Raw genomic sequence first — 22,593 nt, 5'->3', positions numbered from 1 at the left:
AAAAATAATCAATTTATTAATACGTCCAATAATAATACAACATCTAAAGACATTTTACACGTCTTTATGAAACATCTCCTTTTAAAAAAATCTCGTTGAACAAAATATAAATAATTTTATTTTGAGTAGACTTATTAAGTAACAGCCGAAAGTATGATTTATTGCTTTTATTTAAAAAACATTCGTATTTGTACGGTTGAACGAAACATGCCCAACTTTTTAACAACTAAAGGGTGTAAGAATCTCCATTCTCCAATCGCTCCATGCCAAAGGGGTGGCCATCACTCCATCGTGTATTATGATTTATGACTCATTCATTCTTAACTTTTCGCTAATTACGTACTTTGATGAACTTGCAGCATGTATATCAAATATCTTTCTGTTCTTTGCTGATATTTAATTATGACTATGATGAGTGCCAAGTCTCGGATTTATTCATATATTATATATAAGGGAATTGGTGTTATCATTAAATTTTAGTTGGTGCTAATATTATGGAATAGAATAATACCAATATTTCTCCTCTCGATTCTTCCAACAAAGTTTGTAACTTTGTATACACACTCCTTTCCGTCACCTAATTTAAAATCTTGCGTCCAATAAATTTTTATTTTATCAACAGTATATTATATTTATGGTAATTAAATCAAATTGTATATCTATAATTTCTTGTGATAAAAAAAATCAAATAAGTATTCAATTCACATCCCTTAAGTTTGATAATTGTTTTCCCCTTTCAGACTAATGATTATAAAGAATACCAACTTTAAATTTTGTAAAGTTTCTCTAAAACCAATAAAAAGAAAAAGATTTCTCACAATAAAAGTAAACATTTTCCCAAATGTGTGGAAGCAATGACACCAAGTTTAAGTTTTGAAGAGTTCCTAAATCACAGAAAAAGAAAAAAGAAAAAGAGAACGGTGTATGTGGCTCCACTTTGTGAGTGTGACATTTTTAGCGAGCTGATGATCCATGCCAAATTGTAATTGGATGTCAAGTATCAATGTATTAGGTCCATTCGTAGAATATCTTATTGTCAAATTAGCTCTCCTCAAAATAAAGAAATTTAAAAAATTATTGGCCAACAATTTTTATTTATATTAACTAGTAGTTTTAATTAGCATATACATTCTACTGATATATTTAAGTTTTCTTCTCAATATCAACTTATAAAAATATATTGATAACTAAATACTAGTAAAAAAAAAATCATATAATTAACCTTTTATTTTATAGTTTTATAAATCTTTCCCCCGTTATTATTGTGGTATAAGAATTTTGTCTAGAAGGTGTATTAATTAGTTGCGTGGAGAAGCAATTTAAATATGTTGCAGTTTGGCAGAAGCAATAATGATGAATGAAGGTTCTGCACGTGAAGGTGGTGTTAGAGAGAACAATTTTTCCACGTAGTTCCTCCATAGCCACAGCCACAGTTACTGGATCCTAACCGAACCGTTTCCATTAAGAACTCTTCTTCATTTATTACTTGCTAGTTCGCTCAGGTATAAATAATTAAATATGCTTCCCTTTCATTCATTCAAATCTGCTTCCTTTGCTTTCACTTTCTTGCTTTTCTTTTGACTTATGTGCTGGATCTTCCAGAAGCTTCCTCGTTGTTCTTTTCATATGTAATGTAAGTTATTCAAACACTGTATGCGTTGTGTTCCTAAAAGATATAATTTAAAAAGTACAACTGAGTCGGTTAGTAGTTATTGTTAGTTACTGGTTCTGGTGCAAGTAAACCGACTTGAGCATCAGCAATCACCATTATTTTGTGGTAGGCTACTTCTTGAACTCGTGTAGCACGAGTCACTCCAAGACAAAACGAAGTTCTTGTGGATCACAGCTGGGGAAGGAAGGAAAGTTTGAGGGACCACTGTTTTTGTTTTCCCCTCTTTGGTTTTTACTTTTTAGTACTTTAGGATCTCGGTTTTTGGAAAATCCAGGTGTTTTGAAGTTTGTTAAAAAATGCCTTTTGTTTGGTTGGACAAAAAGGTGCTTTGTTTCACGTGTTAATCCAATAATGGTTTTGCTGTTTAAGTTGATTTTCCATTCCTAAAAAGTTTTTGGTTCTGTCGTGCAGGACTCTTTGGTAATCATTATTATTATTATTCCTGTATTATACAAAAAGCATCATGTTTGTGCCTTTTTTTCTATTTCCAATTCGGATTTTACTACTTTTCCCCCCACTTTAACCATGATCTCTGATTTCTCTGCATATATTTAAGAATCCCTTTAAATTGTTGATCAGAATATTTATTATTGCTATAAATTTGCAGCACTTTTGAGCCGTTTATGGTATAATAGGATTAATTAATGCAATAAATAACTATGATTATTTGTTCTGTGGTCCTAGGTTGATGAGAATCAAACATATTATAACATAGTAGAGAGGAAAGGACTCATTGGTTCTAAGTTTCTTCAGATTTTGCATAGAACATGTCATCCGCAACAACTGCACCATGGATCACTTCTCTCTCGTGTGCATCTCCAACCTCAGGAGACACTCTACCTCAATGGCTGAGATTCATTTTCCTGTCTCCATGTCCTCAGAGAGCTATGCTATCTGCCATTGATGTCTTGCTCTTGCTCATTCTCTTTGTGTTTGCCGTGATCAAGCTCTATTCTAGGTTCACCTCCAATGGCTCCTCCTCCACCAATGGACTTAACAAGCCACTTATCAGAAATAATAACAGACCCTTTGTCTCAGTAACCATATGGTTTAAGCTAACTTTAGCTGCAACTTCTGTTCTTGCCTTATTGTACACCATTGCTTGTGTTCTGGTATTTACCAGTTCAACTGAGATTCCATGGAAGCAAGTTGATGGAATGTTTTGGTTAGTCCAGGCCATAACACAATTAATACTTGCAGTGTTAATCATCCATGAGAAAAGATTCCAAGCTGTAACTCATCCTCTTACACTTCGATTTTATTGGATTGTGTATTTTATTATTACTTGCTTGTTTGTGGCTTCTGGGATTATACGTTTGGTCTCTGTGGATGTGGATGGAACCAAAGAGTTCATCTTCAAGGTGGATGACATAGCTTCTTTCATATCCCTACCTCTGTCACTGTTTCTTCTCTTTGTCGCAGTCAAAGGGTCCACTGGCATTATGTCCAATGAGGAAATACAACCACTTATTGATGAGGAAACTAAGCTATATGATGATACTCTGGAAAAATCTGGAGTCACTGGATTCGCTTCGGCTTCTATAGTATCCAAGGCATTTTGGATTTGGATAAACCCCTTGTTGAGTAAAGGGTACAAGTCCCCATTGAAGATTGATGAGATTCCAACCCTTTCACCTGATCATAGAGCTGAGAGGATGTCTGTTATCTTTGAATCAAAATGGCCAAAATCAAATGAAAGGACGAAGCATCCGGTTCGAGTCACATTGATCCGGTGCTTCTGGAGGGAATTGGCCTTCACCGCATTCCTTGCTGTTGTTAGGGTCTGTGTCATGTTTGTGGGGCCAATTCTCATACAAAGTTTTGTTGATTTCACTTCAGGGAAGAGAAGTTCTGTTTATGAAGGGTACTACCTAGTGTTGATCCTCCTTGTTGCTAAGTTTGTGGAAGTTTTAACCACTCATCATTTCAACTTCAATTCTCAGAAGCTTGGGATGCTTATCCGATGCACACTCATCACTTCTCTGTACAAGAAGGGCCTCAAGCTTTCTTGCTCCTCAAGGCAAGATCATGGTGTTGGGACTATTGTGAATTACATGGCTGTTGATGCTCAACAACTCTCTGATATGATGCTTCAGTTGCATTCCGTGTGGGTGACTCCGCTTCAAGTCACTGTTGCCTTGTTTCTACTTTATAATGCTTTGGGTGCCTCTGTAGTTACGGCCTTACTTGGCCTTCTTGGTGTTCTTGCATTTGTTGTGGTTGGCACAAAGAGAAACAACCGTTTTCAATTCAATGTGATGAAGAATCGTGACTCGAGGATGAAAGCAATGAATGAGATGCTTAACTACATGCGTGTGATCAAGTTCCAGGCTTGGGAGGAGCATTTCAATGGGAGAATCATGGGGTTCCGTGAGTCAGAGTTTGAGTGGTTGTCCAAGTTCATGTTCTCGATTTGTGGCAACATTGTTGTGATGTGGAGCACACCATTGCTGATATCAACTCTGACATTTGGCACAGCTATTTTGCTTGGAGTTCGCCTTGATGCAGCCACAGTTTTCACCACAACAACAATATTTAAGATCTTGCAGGAACCAATTAGGACGTTTCCACAGTCCATGATATCTCTTTCACAAGCAATGATATCACTGGGAAGGCTAGACAGATACATGTTGAGCAGGGAATTGTCGAATGATTCGGTCGAAAGAGAGGAAGGCTGCAGTGGACACACTGCTGTGGAGGTCTGTGATGGGACCTTCAGCTGGGATGATGACAGCCTACAGCATGACTTGAAGGATATCAATTTGGAGATCAGAAAAGGGGATCTTACAGCAATTGTTGGGACTGTAGGGTCTGGAAAGTCATCTCTCTTGGCATCAATTCTTGGTGAAATGCGCAAAGTTTCTGGAAAGGTATGATTTCTAGTTGAGGGTTGAGAAATTTGTAGGCATTTTCTATTATTTTATCTATGTAGCCAACCTCACGTGTGTCTAATTGTAATGCTATGTTGGTGTTGCAGGTTCGGGTTTGTGGAAGTACTGCTTATGTTGCACAGACATCTTGGATTCAGAATGGGACCATTGAGGAAAACATTCTCTTTGGTATGCCAATGAACAGACAAAAGTACAATGAAGTCATCAGGGTTTGTTGCTTGGAGAAAGATTTGGAAATGATGGAGTTTGGGGATCAGACTGAGATCGGAGAGCGTGGCATCAACCTCAGTGGTGGACAGAAGCAGCGCATACAACTTGCCAGGGCTGTGTACCAAGACTGTGATATCTATCTTCTTGATGATGTCTTTAGTGCTGTTGATGCTCACACTGGTTCTGAAATATTTAAGGTAGTTATTTAGTAATGCTTTTGTTGTATTGAAATATTCTTTGTTAATTAAGATTTTATCTTAATCTCACTTCAATGGTTGTCTTTTATTCAGGAATGTGTGAGGGGGGCTTTAAAAGGCAAGACTGTAGTCCTTGTAACACACCAAGTAGATTTTTTACATAATGTGGATCTTATATTGGTGAGTCTCTTCTTTGCATCCATTAATGTTCCATTGCATCTGTTTTGAATCTTGATTTGACTTTGAGAGTGATCCAAATGCTTGTTAAAGGTCATGAAAGATGGAATGATAGTCCAAGCAGGAAAGTATGATGATATACTTGATTCTGGACTGGATTTCAAAGCTTTGGTTGTTGCACACGAAACCTCCATGGAAATAGTAGAGCAAGGCTCGACTACTGTCGGCGAAAGCCTGAATAGTCCATCGAAATCTCCAAGAACACCTTCTGGTCACAAAGGAGCCAATGGTGAGAGCAATTCTCTTGATCAGCCAAAGTCTGGCAATGGAAGTTCTAAACTGATAAAAGAAGAGGAAAGGGAAACAGGCAAAGTTAGCTTGCATATGTACAAACTCTACTGCACTGAGGCTTTTGGGTGGTGGGGCATTACAGGAATATTGATTCTTTCTTTGCTATGGCAAGCATCTTTGATGGCAAGTGATTATTGGCTAGCATATGAAACATCAGAAGAACGTGCTCAAGTGTTCAACCCTTCTCTGTTTATTTCCATCTATGCAATCATCTCTCTTGTTTCAGTTTTTTTGGTAGTTATAAGATCCTACTCATACACATTCATGGGGCTAAAGACGGCACAACTTTTCTTCACTCAAATTCTTCACAGCATCCTTCATGCACCCATGTCTTTCTTTGACACTACACCATCAGGAAGAATTCTTAGTAGGGTAAGAACTTCAGCACCAAATTACATAGGTTATTTATCTTAAATTGTTAAGCAAGCACATGCTTATAAGTTATGGTAACAATTTTAATTTCTTTATGTTCAACTTCTTCAGGCATCCACTGATCAGACCAATGTTGATGTTCTTCTTCCCTTGTTTCTTGGAATTGTCATTGCCATGTACATTACAGTGCTCAGCATCTTCATCATCACCTGTCAAAATTCATGGCCAACAGCATTCTTGTTGATTCCTCTTGTTTGGTTGAACATATGGTACCGGGTATGAATATAATTACCTTGTTTTGTTGGCTTACATTGCATTGACTAACATGCATATCTTGTTAACATTTTCCATTTTTTTTCTGGGGCCTTACAGGGTTATTTTCTTGCTTCATCTCGCGAGTTAACTCGACTGGATCAAATTACCAAAGCACCTGTTATTCATCACTTCTCGGAAAGCATTTCAGGGGTCATGACAGTCCGAGCATTCAGAAAGCAGAAGAGATTTACTGAAGAGAATGTTAAAAGGGTGAATGCTAATTTAAGAATGGATTTCCACAACTATAGTTCCAATGAGTGGTTGGGATTCCGCTTAGAATTGCTTGGAAGCTTGGTTTTCTGCATTTCAGCCATGTTCATGATCCTCTTACCAAGCAATATCATAAAGCCAGGTAAGCCAAAACCTCTTAAAGTTCATTTTGCCTTTTGGTGATCCTTGACATAAAAACTAACTGCATTTTTCTGTTTCATGTAGAAAATGTTGGTTTATCTCTTTCTTATGGTTTGTCATTGAATGCTGTCTTGTTCTGGGCTGTGTACATGAGCTGCTTCATTGAGAACAAAATGGTATCTGTTGAGAGGATAAAACAGTTTACAAATATTCCATCAGAACCGGCATGGATTATTAAGGATCGTTTGCCTCCTTCAAATTGGCCAGGTCAAGGCAATGTTGATATTAAAGACTTGCAGGTAACAAACAAGAATGTTAGCCAAATTGATTAATATATCCTATGATGAAATGAAATATGTTGCATTCTAGTTTTCCTCCCTATGCATTGATCAACACTGATTGTACTTTGTTGTGATGACTGAACTTTTGGAAAACAGGTCCGGTATCGTCCAAACACTCCTCTAGTTCTCAAGGGCATTACTTTAAGCATTTATGGAGGAGAAAAGATTGGTGTTGTAGGCCGAACTGGAAGTGGAAAATCAACTCTGATTCAAGTTTTCTTCAGGCTGGTGGAACCTTCAGGAGGCAAAATAATTATTGATGGCATTGACATATCAGTGTTGGGGCTTCATGATCTTAGATCTCGCTTTGGTATCATCCCTCAGGAGCCTGTCCTTTTCGAAGGAACTGTCAGAAGCAATATTGATCCAACTGGACAGTACACAGATGAAGATATATGGAAGGTAAAACACACACCTTTATTTCTGGTTTGGTTCTATCCTTATATGGCCTAAAATTCATGTTAAACTAAGTTTCTATATTGTTGTAGAGTTTGGAAAGGTGTCAACTAAAAGAGGCAGTGTCTGCTAAGCCTGAAAAGCTTGACTCTTTAGGTACATATGTTTTTTTTGTTTCAACCATTTTGCTTGAACTGCTTGAAATTCATCATTTTACATTTGTACTGATGGGAATAATGCTCTTGTTCTTGACCCATCAGTGGTAGATAATGGAGAGAATTGGAGTGTGGGGCAGAGGCAGTTGCTTTGTTTGGGGCGGGTTATGCTTAAGCAAAGCCGGCTCTTGTTTATGGACGAAGCAACGGCTTCTGTTGATTCGCAAACTGATGGTGTGATTCAGAAGATCATAAGAGAGGATTTTGCAGCATGTACCATCATCAGCATTGCTCACAGAATACCTACAGTCATGGACTGTGATAGAGTTTTAGTTGTAGATGCAGGTATCAAAATATGCACTCTCTTTGATTCCTTCATCTTGGACCTTTATGTTAATGTACTATAGTCTTAATGTTGTTCATGTTATGCTTGTGATAGGGAGAGCAAAAGAATTTGATAAGCCTTCAAACTTGCTTCAAAGGCCATCTCTGTTTGGAGCATTGGTTCATGAGTATGCTAGCCGTTCCACAGGACTATAAGAAAACCACCTCATATATATGTTTGGCTCAATATGCCATCCCCATGGCTCAAAATAAAAAAGTATGGATAATTCTTTTGGTTGAAACATGGGAAGAACCATGTGAAGGAAATGGGTAATTCTTTTTTGCCACAGAAAATTGGCGAAGGGCATGTGGAGATTTATTCAATATTTTGCAAAATTGTATCAGGTAGTAATAGGTGGCATATTCTGATGACTAGTACCATTGATGATGTTGAATGGCACTTTCAATTTATTAATATGACGACTCCACAATAAAACCGATTGTTATCATGTTATGTTCATTTAGCAAGCATACCTCTTGCTTTAAATACTTCTAAAAATTGAGAAAATGTGCATTTTGATGTAACTAAATACAATGGAATCCAGGCACAAAAATACTACTAATCCTTTTCAGGCAAATGACACTGTATTGAAGCATACTCATCTAGCAAATTTGCTTATTTCTTTTTCGCTAATCATGTGCCTTCAATCATATGTAATGACAGGACCACAGCACACAATAAATGTTTTAATTTTTTGTTGATTAAAAAAATTAATTTTCTAATTAGACTTAAAATTTAATTTTCATGTACCATATCATATCACAAAAAAATAAATTAATTAAAAATTTTTCTAAACAAGTGAAATTAGATTAGGATTAGATGGTCGGGTATTAGAAATTAAAATTAAACTCTTATATTAAAAAAGAAATGAAAAATTAAAGAGATATTTGTTTCCAAATTAGATGACAAGAAAAATATGAACCATTTATTGATGCAAAATTGTTAAATGCTTATAGCGTGGAACTTCTGAGCGAACGACACCGTTTCGATATCTGAAAATCAAAATGGAATTTTGATACACGTGTGCCCTAAACCCCTCACATCGCGATAAACCCTTGCCTTGCACCTTCCTCCGTAAGCTGCACCCAAATTTGTGGTTCTTCATCAAATCTAGTTCACACTTCACTGACCGAGAAAAAGAGAGAGGATGGGAAGGTCGCGAAGAAAGTACAAGCAATCTCGTACAAAGGTTAGAGTAGGGTTGCCGAAGAAGAAACCGCGGGTTTTCAAGCCGGCGTTTTCCGTTCCGTCGAAGCTGGCAGAGTCAGTGGCGGACCTCGACCCCACCTGGGACGACCAGGGAACTGTAACTCAGAACTATAAGTCCTTCGGTGTCGTCTCCAACCCTAATTTGCTCAGCACCGAATATCGCACTCCACAAATCGTCGACACCGAGTCGCTTCAGGATCCACCTCCCCCCGCCGACGACTACTCCGCCCTTGACGATTCCGGCAGTGACCTCGAAGAAGACGGTAACCCACTCCCTTTCTATTTTTGAATTTTCTTCTGATTTTTTTTAGCTCTGATGTGCTTTAATTAATTGGCTTCCTTCTCTAATAAATTATGAAATGTTAATTAGTTTAGCTAGTTCTTGTAATTGGGACTTGAACCCTAGGTTCATAGTTTTGTTCCAATAATATCCAGGGCATTTATATTAGTCTAAATTTCTTTTATCAAGGTACATGTATTTTAATTTTCACTTAGGAAGATGGGTACTTTTGATATATTTTTTGGTTCATGTAGATTTGAAGTCAGCTCTAGGAAAGAAGAGGAGAGATGGTAGGGGTGCTCTTCCTCAACCTTTGACTGCGATTCAGCGCGTTCATATCAGCCGGCTGGTTGATAAATATGGAGATGATTACAAGGTTTGATATTGCTTTGTATTTTCAGGACTCCCAGATTATGAGATTAATGCTTAAATTACATGTTTGTGGTTACAAAAAATTGTGAGATGGGTGCTTATATGTGTTTCATCTTTTTTGCAGAGTATGCTCATGGATATAAAGCTAAACCCCATGCAGCATTCAGTTGCAACTTTAGAGAAGCTATGCAAGAGGTATCATATGCATAAAAACAAGAATCCCCTTATTTTGAGCAAGTGAAATATGCCATACTGAAGGTTGTAATTTTGATCTATGGATGTTGTCGTTATTACTCTGGTTCCAAATCAAATTTTGCGACACTGAGGATGTATTTTTCATCTTTTACATTACATGTACTTACTGACACACTTCGAAACGAAACAAGTTTGATCATTGGGAAATCCTGTTACTGCTTGCAAATTTATTCATGGTATATGGGTGTAAAAGTTGCTTTAAATTCTTCACTAATGATATCTAATGACTCGACATGAAAGGCTCCTGTTATTGTTTGATGTTAAATATCACCTTGTTCTGTCTCTCGTCCTATCATCAAGTGTGAAAGCAAAATTTATGTTTTGGTGCATGTCCCTTTCTTTGCTTCCCTCATATTCATATACAGAGTTTTCAAGGTAGCATTCATGTAATTGCCCGTGAATCACGGAAATTGATTATGCACGAAACTATTTACGAAGACTGGTTATTATCTTATCCAATATCCAGTTAGGCTACAGCTCCTTATACAATTTACGGACAGAAAAGAAAGAAAGAGAAAAAGGGAATCGGCTTCTATCTCATCACTGGATTCCCCTTTTTTTGCTTGAAAATTTATGTCACAAGGAAACACCTTTCTTATTAGTGATACTGACAAAGAACCCCTTCTTGAGAAATAACACCAGCTTACAAGCGGTTTTAACAAACACGATTCAGAATGTTATATACAAAACATATATCAGCAAATGTGTATTCACATTTAAGCTTTGACCGCAGAATCTGAGATGGCTTCTTGACTCGTTTTGCTTAGACACCTACGAATAACCTGCATTGCGATTCCCAGTGTTCCTTTATCTGTTTAAGCCTCTCTACCCTTTCTGATTGAGCCCTTTCCTCCCAGTATTTCTGGCAGCTGTACAAGATTTCAAACATTAGCTTATTAATAGAGTTACAAAGGATACACTGTAAGCACTCCTCCAAAATTTAAAGTAAACTTTGATAATGGAACAAATAGGATCATACTTTCGGCCCAACAGTATATTTAGTTCTTCCAAGCGAACAGCTCCTTCATACACTCCACTCTGCAATATGAAAAGAAATCTTAGCATAAGTTCTATTGTCAGTGTAACAGACATTTAATCTATTATCCAAAAAAGTGTCCGACTTAGTTGCTCACTATATCAAAAGCCATAGAAACCTGAGAATGGATTGGATGACAAAAAAGAACAATGAAACTCTTAATTCATCAGATAAAAAAATGCTTTTCCGCCTAAAGGCAAATGAAGCATGGAATAGCTTCCTTATCATGTGTGTTTGATATTACAATGTGTTTCATAGTCCATTACATCATGGTTGAGTATCCATTGCACCTCTTAAACATAAGTTTTGGATGCAATAATCAGAACGGACACTCGGTTTTACATTTCATTCCAAGCAAAGGAGTTGCAGGATAGCTTGCACATTGCAATACAAATATGATATCTGATAAGGGGGTTACCTCTCGGCACAAAGGACATTTTTTCTTAGAATCGGATGCCTTAATTCCATCAACAATAGATACTGATGCAGCAGAGCAAGCACAAATATAGCAGAATATGTGGCCACAGGTTAGAGAAACTGGATCAAACACTGTGTCCTGTCATTGAGGAACAAGAGGGGATCAATATTGTTGATGTACTCCAAATATTCAGAAGATAAAATTGAAAGTTAAATTCTTTAGAGCTATCGATTCAAAAATTATTAGATACTATTAAGGGTCTGTTTACTTCTTATTTTCAATGATAGTACTTTTTGTTTCCAGGCTAAAAAGTTTTATTATTTTCATTCTTTTCTAGTTTTCTTCACAAAGTTCTAAAAACAGAAAACAGTATGAAATCATACAGAAAACAGTTTATGAATTCTGAGGTAGTATCTTCTACATTTTGGTGAAAGCTAAAGTTTTTCCTTTGGTTTAAAATCCTGACACAATCTCTAACTTGATTAGATCTATTTGCATGACTGCATCCAAGCAACAGTAATCTACAAATAAATAACTACAGTGGGACTGCAATCTGAATGAAGATACTCCGTATGTGAATAAAGCACAAAAATTTTAGTTCCAATACACCCAACAACTAATAATGAGTTAACTTACCAGGCATATAGAACAAGTCAAGTCTATATCAATTTTGATGGAATCAAGTAGCTCACAAGTGAGTGCTGGTTTTCCATCCTTAAATGAGAGAGAACATCCATCAAAGAAAGCATGTGCCTTCCTAGACTGGACCTTAGTTTCCCTCAGATTGATGTGGAAGGCCATAAGCTCACAAAGCCAAGGACTTTGCAGAATTTCCTTGTGCATACTCTGGACCTGTGACTTGAACATTTGTCCTTGCCTGGAATAATGAACCTGCATGCAGTGACAAATACAATTGAATTAAATAAGTAATAATCATATACAAATTAAAGAATTAATTAACACGCCTCATAATAATTTTTCACCTGAATTGTCCAAACTCCAAACATAACAAGCAAAAAGGGACACAAATAATGCAATACCTTATCATATTTCTTCAGTATTTTTCTGATTGCAACAGCGTTTATGAGTGCATAAGTAACAAGGTCTTTTCCTTCTTGAATGAGAGCGTTGTGGCTCCCTTGTGATTTGCCTTTGAACCAGAAGAAGTACTTTCTGAAACCAGAAGCGAGGTGCAGGTCCAGCAATTTCTGAGCCCGCTGGTTGAAGCAGCCTACTATGGCTGACATTTCAGTGAGAAGCGAAGGGAAGAAGGTTCCATCGCACACTGAATGAAAAACATTCACAGCACAATTAATTCATAATCACAAGTAAAGCTCAACATGCAATCAATTTGGTGTATGGAAAACAAAGAATAGGTCATGCATGTGATTAAATTGAAGGCAAAAGTTAAGGGGAAAAAAAAGAAAAAAAAAAGAGAGATTTTGAATAGAAAAGTGACCTGGGCATTGATCTGGGCAGGTGTTGAGTGGAAGAGAAGAAGATGATCGAGATGATGATGATGATGAAGAGTGTCGTCGGGAGCAGCGCTTCAACATCTTCTTGAGCTTCTTGAAGCCAACAACAGGAAGCTTCTTCTCCTGGCCTTGCATGTACTCCTGGTATCTCTTGCAGAACTTCATGATCTCTTCTTCTTCTTCTTCGTCCTTTCTGCAAACATGTACTGTGCATGCCTTGTCTTCGTGTGCGTGGGTTCTGCTTCTTATATGAGAAAGTGAAGGTGAAAGCGCAACAAAAGCATCTGAATTGAGATTTGAGTGTGTTGGCAATGGCAGCGATTTGGAGTGGTTAACGTGTACAAATCATAAACTCAGAAAGTGACACTTTGCTTTTGCTCCTTCTCTCTCTCTCTCTCTCTCTCTCTCTATACAAAAAGTCAGCTTGTATTTATCGTTTGTTTCCCCCTTAATTCACAGATTGAGGGAATTACTTACTCACCACTCCTTCCAAAATAATAATAATAATGTTCCTTTCAAAATATTACTATTTGATATTAGAATATTATTTAAATTTAAATTTTAATTAGTACAAATTGCCTATACAATACTTTCTAAATCATGTCAGTTTTGACTTTTGACGAAGTCGTAGTGAATAAGTGATTTCCTCCCCCATATATAAGATTTTTTATTTTAATAAATAAATTAATTATAATAATTACTGAAATAAATAATTTAAAAATTATTTTTTAAAATAAATATTTCTCTCATATTTTATTTATAGAGATAATTTCGTCCGTATTTATATTTTTTTTATTTTTTGTATATTTCGTGTATAGTATAAACGAAATATTAAAAAATTATCTCGTTAACAATATAAAAAAGATATGAGATGAGTATTTATTTTAATAAATGTTTTTAAAATTATTTATTTCAGTAATTATTATAATTAATTTATTTATTAAAATAAAAAATTTCCCATTTTATGTATTAGTTGTTTAAAAAATTAGAAAATTTATTTATTATTTATTTAAAAATTGAATAATAGATAATATTTAAAGGATATTTAGTTGAATTGTTAAAAAAAATGATGACGTTTGTACTATTGTTTTGGCATACTTTTTTATTAAAAAAAGATTTTTATTTTTTTATTAATTATTTTTAAAATGAAAAAACAAAAAAAGCATTGTATACAATACAAACATAATGCACTTTTTAATTTAAATATGGAAGGGAGAATGATGCAGAAAGCAGTTATGAAATGTATGAGTGTTTTACGCAATTATGATATTAAGAGTATATCTTTGATTTATGTTTAAAAAATTAAAAAAATTTGCAGCAGACAAATCAGACCGTCTGATTTGTGTTTTAGACAATTAAAAAAAATTTAATATTAAAATCGGATCATCTGATTTTTATTTTCAAAATAAAAAAAATTAAAAATACAAATCGGATCCTCCGATTTTTCCTTCCACATAAATCACACCATTTGCTTTGTGTTCTTAATTTTTTTAATAAAGAAATCGGACAGTCCATTTTTTTTACTTTATAATTAATAAAAAAAAAACAGTTCTCACATTTATATCTAGCACCATCCACTTCTATAACTATACACAACACACATAGAATTTACATATCAAAAAATGAGCCCATGATAATGCCCTGTATAATATTTTTTTTACCGCATATATAAATATAAGGGAAAAGGACAGATAGGTCCTGAATTTTTAAATTTTTGACAAATACATCTCTGATAAAATTTAAATACAAAAAAGTCCCTGACTTTAACAAACGAAAGACAATTTAGTCCTTCCGTCTATTTGACTTTCATACACCAAACGAAATTGGCTGACGTGACTGAAACGGTGTCCAGGTGTCCGTTACAGTGCCACGCTGGAAGGGGAATAAAGTTCAAAGGACAAATAAGGCCTTAACGTCATTTTGCAAATAAAGTTCGAAGGATAAATAGGTCCTTGAGAATTTAGTTCATTATACTTCTATTATGCTTCTATTACGAGAATTTAGTTTATAAAATTATGCTTGTATTTTAAAATCTAGTTAACTTGTTGTATTTTGCAATTTAAATTATTTGTATTAAAATCACGGACTTGTTCTGTTTCTACTTTTTTTTTCTTAAATTGCATTAGTTCAGCTTTAGTGCATTTGTTTATTATATTATAATTTGTTAAATTGCATTAGTTCAGTTTTCATCATACCAGTGACATTAATTAGCATCAGTTCATTTATGCATCAAGTTAGCATTAGTTCATTTGTACATCATTCATGTATTAAGTTAGCATTAGTGCATTTGTGTATTATATTAGAACTAGTATTTTTATTCATAATAACATTACGAGAATAATTTTTTTTTTAATTATAGTTCACTTTGTTCTAACAGTATAAATTATGCATGGCATAAAAAATTTATAAAATCAAACTACTTTTACAAAAAAGTCGTAAGTTGACAAAAATCTCTGGCTAAAATGACCAAGATATCTATCTGCAGATAAAAAATTAAATAATGAGATTTTTAGTTATTATTTTATATGAAAAAGTCTAATTTTTTATTAATAGTTAATTTTAATATTCGTTATTTAAAATTTAAAATAATTTAATGTGTATACTTTTACATTTAAAATATTTTAATTGTAAAAAAATATCGGATGACATATTTTGATTTGTCAAATTACTAATATAAAATATAATTATATATAGAGTAAAAATAGTAGAGACAAATAGAAAATGGAGAGAGGTAGATGAGAGAATTTAGGAAAGGAGCTTATTAATTTTGAAAAAAAAAATATTTCTCTCAATTTTAATAAGAGTGTCATGTGACGCATTTGATTATTAAATTAGATAGTAATATATGATACATAATATAAGTATATTTCAATTAGATAGTAATATATGATACATATAGAAGTATAATGAACTAAATTTTTAAGGACCTATTTATCCTTTGAACTTTAATTGCAAAATAATGTCAAGAACTTATTTGTTCTTTAAACTTTATTCCCCTTCCAGCGTGGTATTGTAACAGACACCTGAAAATCGTTTCAGCTACGTTAGCCAGTTCCGTTTGATATACGAGAGGCAAATAGATAAAAAGACTAAATTATCTTTCATTTATTAAAATAAAAAACTTTTTTATATTTAAATTTTATCAGAGATATATTTATCAAAAATTAAAAAATCAAAGACCTATCTATCTTTTTTTCTAAATATAATAAGAAAAATGATATGGACAACTTCAGCCATCAGCTATATATTGTGCTACATGGAAAGTATAGTAGAATGGATCCTTATATGATCTCATCAACATGATCATTGGTTGGCTCTTTCTTGGGGTCCACAAGTTACATCATCAAAGTTTAGATCCTCGGAGAAAAAGAGCTTACAAATTCAGGTTTTTTTTATAAAAATAAAAATAGTGATATATGTTAATATTATTATTTTTAATATTTTTTAAAATTAAAAAAGATACATAAATTAAAGTGTTTGATTTTTGTATTTTAAATTTTTAATATAAATTAGATGGTCTAGTTTATATATTTTTTACATATTAAACAATTTAATTTTTATATTTCTAAAAATCAAACGATTTAATTTTTATATATCTCACAAATTAAACAGTTCGATTTTTATTTTTTTAATTAAACGGTTTCATATTTAAAAATAATATCTTAACAATATATATTTAAAAAAATTAATATCAAAAACAAAAAGTTTTACAAATTCAAGATAAAAGTTAAGACATAATTATTTTTATGTAAAATTAATAATTAAAAATAATTAAATAATTTAATAAATACAATTCCCACCTTTAATTTCTCTTAGACTACTATTATTGTTCGGTGCTCTTTGTTGTTAATGTTAGCACTTAGCAATATAATGGCATCAATTAACAAACGCGGTTTAATTTGGCTCCTTCACGTCACGACCACGAAACCAGGTGGCCCCCTTATTAATATTGCACCTTAGCTTCCTGTCTTTTTCTCCTTGAGAAAATTTCAATTCTCTTTTTTAAAAATACTAAAATAATATTTTTCTCTTCTTTATTTATAAAATATATATTTTTTATAATTTTAATTTTTTTAATTTATTTAAAATTTTTTATGTTAACTAATATTAATTTTATCCATTTTTTAAGAAAAAATAAATTATTTTTTGAAAAAATACCCATTAGCAAAAATTTTATTTTTTATCATTAAATTTTACTTACTAAAATACCCTTTAATAAATTATTTTTTATTAATTAAATTATATTTTTACCAAAATATTTTTAAAAAAATTAATAATTAAATTATTTTTTCTAGGATACCCTTCAATAATTTTTTTATTATTAAATTGTGATTTTACCAAAATTTTGATTAACAATTACTTTTGTATTTTACTATTAATTTTTCATATTAATAAATATTATTTTAACAAATAATCTTACCAAGATTTTTTTTATTTAATATTAAAATAAGATATATTAATATCAAAATAATTTATTAAAAGATATTTTGGTAAGCAAAATTTAATGACAAAAAGAATAAAATTTTTGTTAAAGAGTATTTTTGTAGAAAATAATTTATTTTTTCTTGAAAAATGGATAAAGTTAACATTTTGTTAACACAAAAAATTTAAAATAAATTAAAAAAATTATAAAAGTTATAAGAAAAAAAATATATTTTATAAATAAAAAAATATAATTTTATCATCTCTTCAGATAGGAGAATGGAATTTTCTCTTTCTCCTTTTGATGGTTGCCAACTTTGCTATCTGTATTGCCACATTGGCAAAGTTAATTATGAATACGTTCTCATCTCTATCTATATATACAGTTGTACATGTTCACATGAAAAAACCATGTTATCTATGAAAACTTTACGTGATTGTATTAAATCATCAGCTTCTCTTTACTGTTCAATTTTTCCGTGCCATCCGATCCATTATCGTATTGATGATTCATGTGATATGATCATTAGGACCTTTTCTTTTTGAAATATCTGTCCACTAAATCACTAATAATAGTTTTAAGTCTAGTTTAATTAAAAGCAAAAATTGAATTCCTTAAAACATTGAAAAATTTTGAAACATTTTAAATTTGAGAGAGAAAATTAAAATTTTGAATTATGACCATATTATATAATTAATAACAGTGCTTGAAATCAGGTTAATGATTAGTATTTTTGGGTAGATAAAAAGGAGATGTCACTACATATGACTGCTGATGTATTTGTCTAAATAGTCCTGTTGAGGTAGTCACTCTAGCAGGTCCTTAACAATGATACATTCATCAGTGGTATATCCGTATTTTTGATAGAATGTACAATATTTAGATTTGTCTACATTTTTTGCATCCTAGTAAGCCCCGACCTTTCGACGTAGTTTGATCAGCTTGGAATTTAGGATTTTCTTGATGATGTCGTCACTCTTTGTATTAAACTGGGTGTAGTTCTCATAGCGTGGGGTTAATTTGAAACTTCTCTTATTTTTCCGAAGTTTGTCATCCTTCTTGTGCTGGGTCTTGTCTGATTTCCGAGCTTGCCGTAACTTTTCAATGTCAATCTGTCCTTTCACCTTTTCCCAAAACTAAGCCAGGATTTTTGGTTTGGCGATAGCAATAGACTCCTGGAACTTGTCTGGTCAAAAACCACTTTTAATGGCATGTAAATGTACCTTGGGATGGAGATCTGGTATAGTCACAGCCACCTTTGTGAAGCGGGTCATATAGTCTTTGATGCTTTCGTTCAGCCACTATTTGATGGTGTTCAAATAGTCAGAGTCATGCAAATAAATAGTCGAGCCAGCGAAATGATCCTCGAAGAGTGTTGCTAATTCCTGAAAACGGGAGAATTAAATCTGCAGGCAAAGAACAAAATCAATCAAGTGCAGGACCGTCTGATGAGTTTGAAAAACTTTAAATTAATGTGATGATCAAACATTGTTAAAAAGGATTAATTACAAAGTTGTTAACTTAATTTTATTGTAATTATAAATTGATTGTTTAACAATTTTGTTTTGTGCATATTTTGTTATTGGGCCGAAAATTACACAAGCCCAATGTAATGATAATATTCAGCCTTGTGCAAAAAAATTCTATATGATATGTGGCTGAAATATTTAAAAGGTTAGCAAGATATTTGGGCCAATAAAAAAGTCCAAAATAATTTCCTCTGGATCCAACATCATCATGGGTCTGAAATTGAAAGAAGAAAGGAAGCAAAAGTTGCATGCCTTCCACGAATACCCTCTTTCCTATTTGATGGAATTCAAAGTTACTTCAATAGATTTAATTGCATTGGTAACAGGAAAGAGAAAGTTCAAAATTGATTAGATGGCAATTAAGAGTTCACACGTTACTATGTACAGGGGAATGGATAGTGGAAACTTAACTCATTTTAATTTCACTCATTACTTCCATTAAAATCTTTTCTCTCTTCTCTCTCTTCTCTCTCTTCGATTGTCACTTCAATAGGAAAGAAGAAGATGTAAGCTATCAGAGGTAGAAGCAGAAAAGCTAAGAAGAAGCAAGCGGCCAAGGTGATGATGGCCCTTGCAAAAAGAAGATCTACAGTATGACGTGGCTAGGATTTTTGCCATTAAAGGCAAGATGTGGAGATGAAGCTTCAAGATCTCCATGCCTAAAAATGGTAGCAATCCGTTTCGGTCAGAGAAGAAGATCTCTGAGGTGAAGCTCGTTTCTACTTTTTGTTCATCCATTACAGAAGGTAGCTACTGTAGCTACGTAGAGGAAGAAGCAAAAAGGGAACAGATGGAGCTGTCAATAATCAAGAGTTCATCAAGGGTCAGAATTCATTCTTGGGGACCAAGTCAAGATGGAAGGCTCAGATTGATGAAACTTGATGAGAAAGTATGAGAAATAGGTAATTGCATGTTGATTTACTTTCGGTTTTTTCTTTCTCCTCTCTCTTTCTGAACCGGTCTTTTGGATTGAAGAAGAAGAAGTTAGCTCGGTTGAACTGTTTCAACCTTGGAAGCTTTTCCTTCTATAATAAGGGTGAACGGTCAAGGCTTGAGACAAGAAGAGAAAGCACAGAGTTCTCATAGCTACCCAAGCTAACAGAAGTTCTTCTCCTTCAATGTGTTTCATTTTGTATTTTCTTTAGTTTTGTCTGTCTGAGTCTCATGGTGAAAAAGACAAACAATACGAGGTTTGTAAGAAAAAGCCAGGGAGAGGTAAAAGGCAGAGGGTATAAAATTAAAGAAAAAGTCATAGATGTTCTAGAGGTCTTTTGTACATCTATGTGTTGTGTATCATGATTCTGTGGGAATCCCCTTGCAAGTTGGGTTAGCACTTAGCAGTTGAAAGTTTGGTAGGTGACCAAGTCAAGTTCATTATTGGAAATAGATTCTGGACTTGTCCCAGATAGGAAGGGTAGTTCCTAGGGAGAATTGGTGTTTGTAATCAAGATGATTATAGTAAAATTCCGTCACTGTTGTGATGGAGACTGGATGTAGGCTGTATTGCTCCTAACAGCTGAACCAAGATACTTCTTAGTGTGATTCTCTCTTTCTCTTCTACTCCATTTCTGTTTCTGATGCGTAAGAGACAAAATTGAAAATTATCTCCTCACCGGTTACAAGACAAAAAGAAAATTTTTCTTGACTAGTGACGAGACAAAAAGCAAAAGTATCTCCTAAAGTATTCTAAAAGGCAGCAAGTATTACTCAGCAAAAAGGGGTTAAGATTCAACCCCCCTTCTCTTAGCCATTGATTACCATCACCGTCTAAATAAGAAGAAAAACAACAGCATAAAACTTTATTAGAAGCACCGTTTACGATCATTATGGATCTGAATTTTTTGATGTATGTCTTTGGATCTCTCAAACCATCATAAGGTGTTAAGGTTGTCGGCAGAGTGAACCTTCTAGGCAGCTCGAAGTTCATCACATCGGCTGTAAAAGGTCCAACAAAGTTATCAGGCTCGGCATTTCCGCTTTTTGGCTAGGCTTTCCTATTGTGCCGAGTTTCGTCATTCTGCCAAGCTCCTTCGTCACGTGGTTGCCCATTTTCATTGTTCCGAGGGGTTTCGGAGATGTGTGTCAGATCAGACTGATGTTCTTCATCTTCTAGGTGTTCACGGCAATTATTATTAATCTCAACCCGAGTATTGGCTAACTCGGCGATTTAGTTGGCCATTCTTTGATTTTTCTCGGTCATACGCTGGTTGGCTTTCGTCATACGTTGGTTTGTTTGTTGGTTTCGGATGGAGTAGGAGGTGGCACGTTGGCCATGGATTAATGCGGGAAATTCTGAGGCCGATAAGTAGGAAGGAATTTTTGTACTCAATCCCACGGTAGGCGCCAATTATTTTTGGGTAGATACCTGGACTTAATTTTGGTTCTTGAAAGTTGTCACTGAACTGTTGTCTTCAACGCCAAACTATAATTTGAAGGATCCGAACTCTTTATTCAACAATATTCCACATTACAAATAGCATGAACACAAGAGAGTGTACCTACAAAAAACATTTTGATACTTAAATCGGTATCATATATTTTTTGTGTTGTTTTGAGGATATAATGTCTTATTTTTTATAATTGAGTATTAACTATTACACTTTTTTATCGTCATTTTCATTGAATGACATTATTTGAATAGATGGCCAATCTATAATGTTCGAAACGATTTTATAACAGCCTGACCGAGTTATAATTCATAAAGCCGATTTATGTTTATGGTAATGGCGGTATCAATTAGTATAAGTGAAACAATTAGTGGCAGATAGAGGTAGAATTCTGCTAATCATTACATTGATCTTCTCGAATATTTTAACCAAGTGAGGCTGATAATAAACTACCATATATAACATAAACAAACCGCAATATGGAAGCATGCATATCGTGAATTAATAATTTCTTTAATGAGCACTAATTAAGCACCACTCAATTTATCACCTGTACATAGAGCTATATAGCACACTGAAAATTTTGATGGTGGTTTTGGTTCAAATATTGATAATATCTTGATTTCTTGATTGATATTTTATGCTTGGACAGATCAAATCAACTAAACTCTGAAAGTAAGCTTTTTCTATGGATGGTTGAGATTGCCCCTCTTTTGTGTTATTCTATTCATTCTGGCAAAATCAACTATATAATGCCTTTTTAATGTTAGTGGAAGGATCACTAAGAAATGTCGACCATTAATCCATCATCATTACACAAAGGCAGCAAATGAAGAGTATATATAGTACATTAATGTTTTTAAGATAGTTAGTAATAAAATTTTTTAAATGTTTTACTTTAATAAATACATAAAAGGAGAGTTTTATGATGGCATTAATTTTTGTGGTTAAAAATGACCTAAATTTAACTTACAAATAAAATACTAACATATGATATGATAAATTTATGATCAAAATAATTCTTTCTCTCTTATAACTTTTTATGATTACTTTTATATCAAAATAATTTCTTATATTATTTTTATAATTATAAAAAATAATTTCAACAAAATAAAACCAAAATAATTTTTTATTATATTTATAATAATTATTTTATTATTAATTTTATTTTTAAAAAGTTATTTTTTATAATTATTTTTACTAAAATAAGTTTTTATAATTATTTTTATTTTTAATTACTTTTTATTACTATTATTTTTAATAATTTCTAAAAATAATACCAAAATTATTTTTTTAATTATTTTTGTTTTAAAAAAATTTATAATTATTTTATTATTATTTTTGTCAAAATAATTTTTTTATAATTATTTTTTTATAATTTTAAAAAACTAACACC

General features: G+C 33.2%; 3 protein-coding genes across 5 annotated transcripts; 2 read left to right on the top strand and 1 right to left on the bottom strand.

Annotated features, from left to right (window-relative positions):
• The first annotated feature begins 1,240 nt into the window (after positions 1-1,240).
• On the top strand, positions 1,241-8,266 carry LOC107492486 (ABC transporter C family member 4). 3 transcript variants are annotated; one of them, XM_016113514.3, is made up of 12 exons: positions 1,241-1,502; positions 2,357-4,542; positions 4,650-4,970; positions 5,064-5,150; positions 5,241-5,870; positions 5,982-6,146; positions 6,243-6,537; positions 6,621-6,835; positions 6,974-7,279; positions 7,366-7,429; positions 7,534-7,773; positions 7,868-8,266. In XM_016113514.3, exons 2-12 carry the CDS (start codon positions 2,440-2,442, stop codon positions 7,966-7,968), a joined length of 4,527 nt encoding a protein of 1,508 aa, XP_015969000.1. In that variant the 5' UTR covers positions 1,241-1,502; positions 2,357-2,439; the 3' UTR covers positions 7,969-8,266. The 3 variants fall into 3 exon arrangements, with proteins under 3 accessions (XP_015969000.1, XP_015969001.1, XP_015969002.1); XM_016113515.3 differs by lacking the exon at positions 1,241-1,502 and adding an exon at positions 1,527-1,633; XM_016113516.3 differs by lacking the exon at positions 1,241-1,502 and adding an exon at positions 1,652-2,092.
• Positions 8,267-8,794: 528 nt separating this feature from the next.
• Positions 8,795-10,089, top strand: LOC107492485 (nucleolar protein 16). The gene is made up of 3 exons (XM_016113513.3): positions 8,795-9,285; positions 9,557-9,678; positions 9,799-10,089. The coding sequence occupies exons 1-3, from the start codon at positions 8,961-8,963 to the stop codon at positions 9,913-9,915; spliced, it is 564 nt and encodes a 187-aa protein (XP_015968999.1). The 5' UTR covers positions 8,795-8,960; the 3' UTR covers positions 9,916-10,089.
• Positions 10,090-10,358: 269 nt separating this feature from the next.
• LOC107492484 (E3 ubiquitin-protein ligase BAH1) lies at positions 10,359-13,259 on the bottom strand. Its single transcript, XM_016113512.2, has 6 exons — positions 12,843-13,259; positions 12,424-12,668; positions 12,020-12,274; positions 11,384-11,521; positions 10,909-10,967; positions 10,359-10,798 (listed from the first exon to the last, which is right to left on the bottom strand). The coding sequence occupies exons 1-6, from the start codon at positions 13,021-13,023 to the stop codon at positions 10,693-10,695; spliced, it is 984 nt and encodes a 327-aa protein (XP_015968998.1). The 5' UTR covers positions 13,024-13,259; the 3' UTR covers positions 10,359-10,692.
• Between the last annotated feature and the right edge of the window lie 9,334 nt (positions 13,260-22,593).

Source organism: Arachis duranensis, chromosome 6, assembly GCF_000817695.3.
Source record: "Arachis duranensis cultivar V14167 chromosome 6, aradu.V14167.gnm2.J7QH, whole genome shotgun sequence".
NCBI classification, from domain to species: Eukaryota; Viridiplantae; Streptophyta; class Magnoliopsida; order Fabales; family Fabaceae; genus Arachis; species Arachis duranensis.
The sequence above is the reverse complement of the archived record's forward strand: the minus strand, read 5'-3'. Positions and strand labels throughout refer to the sequence as shown.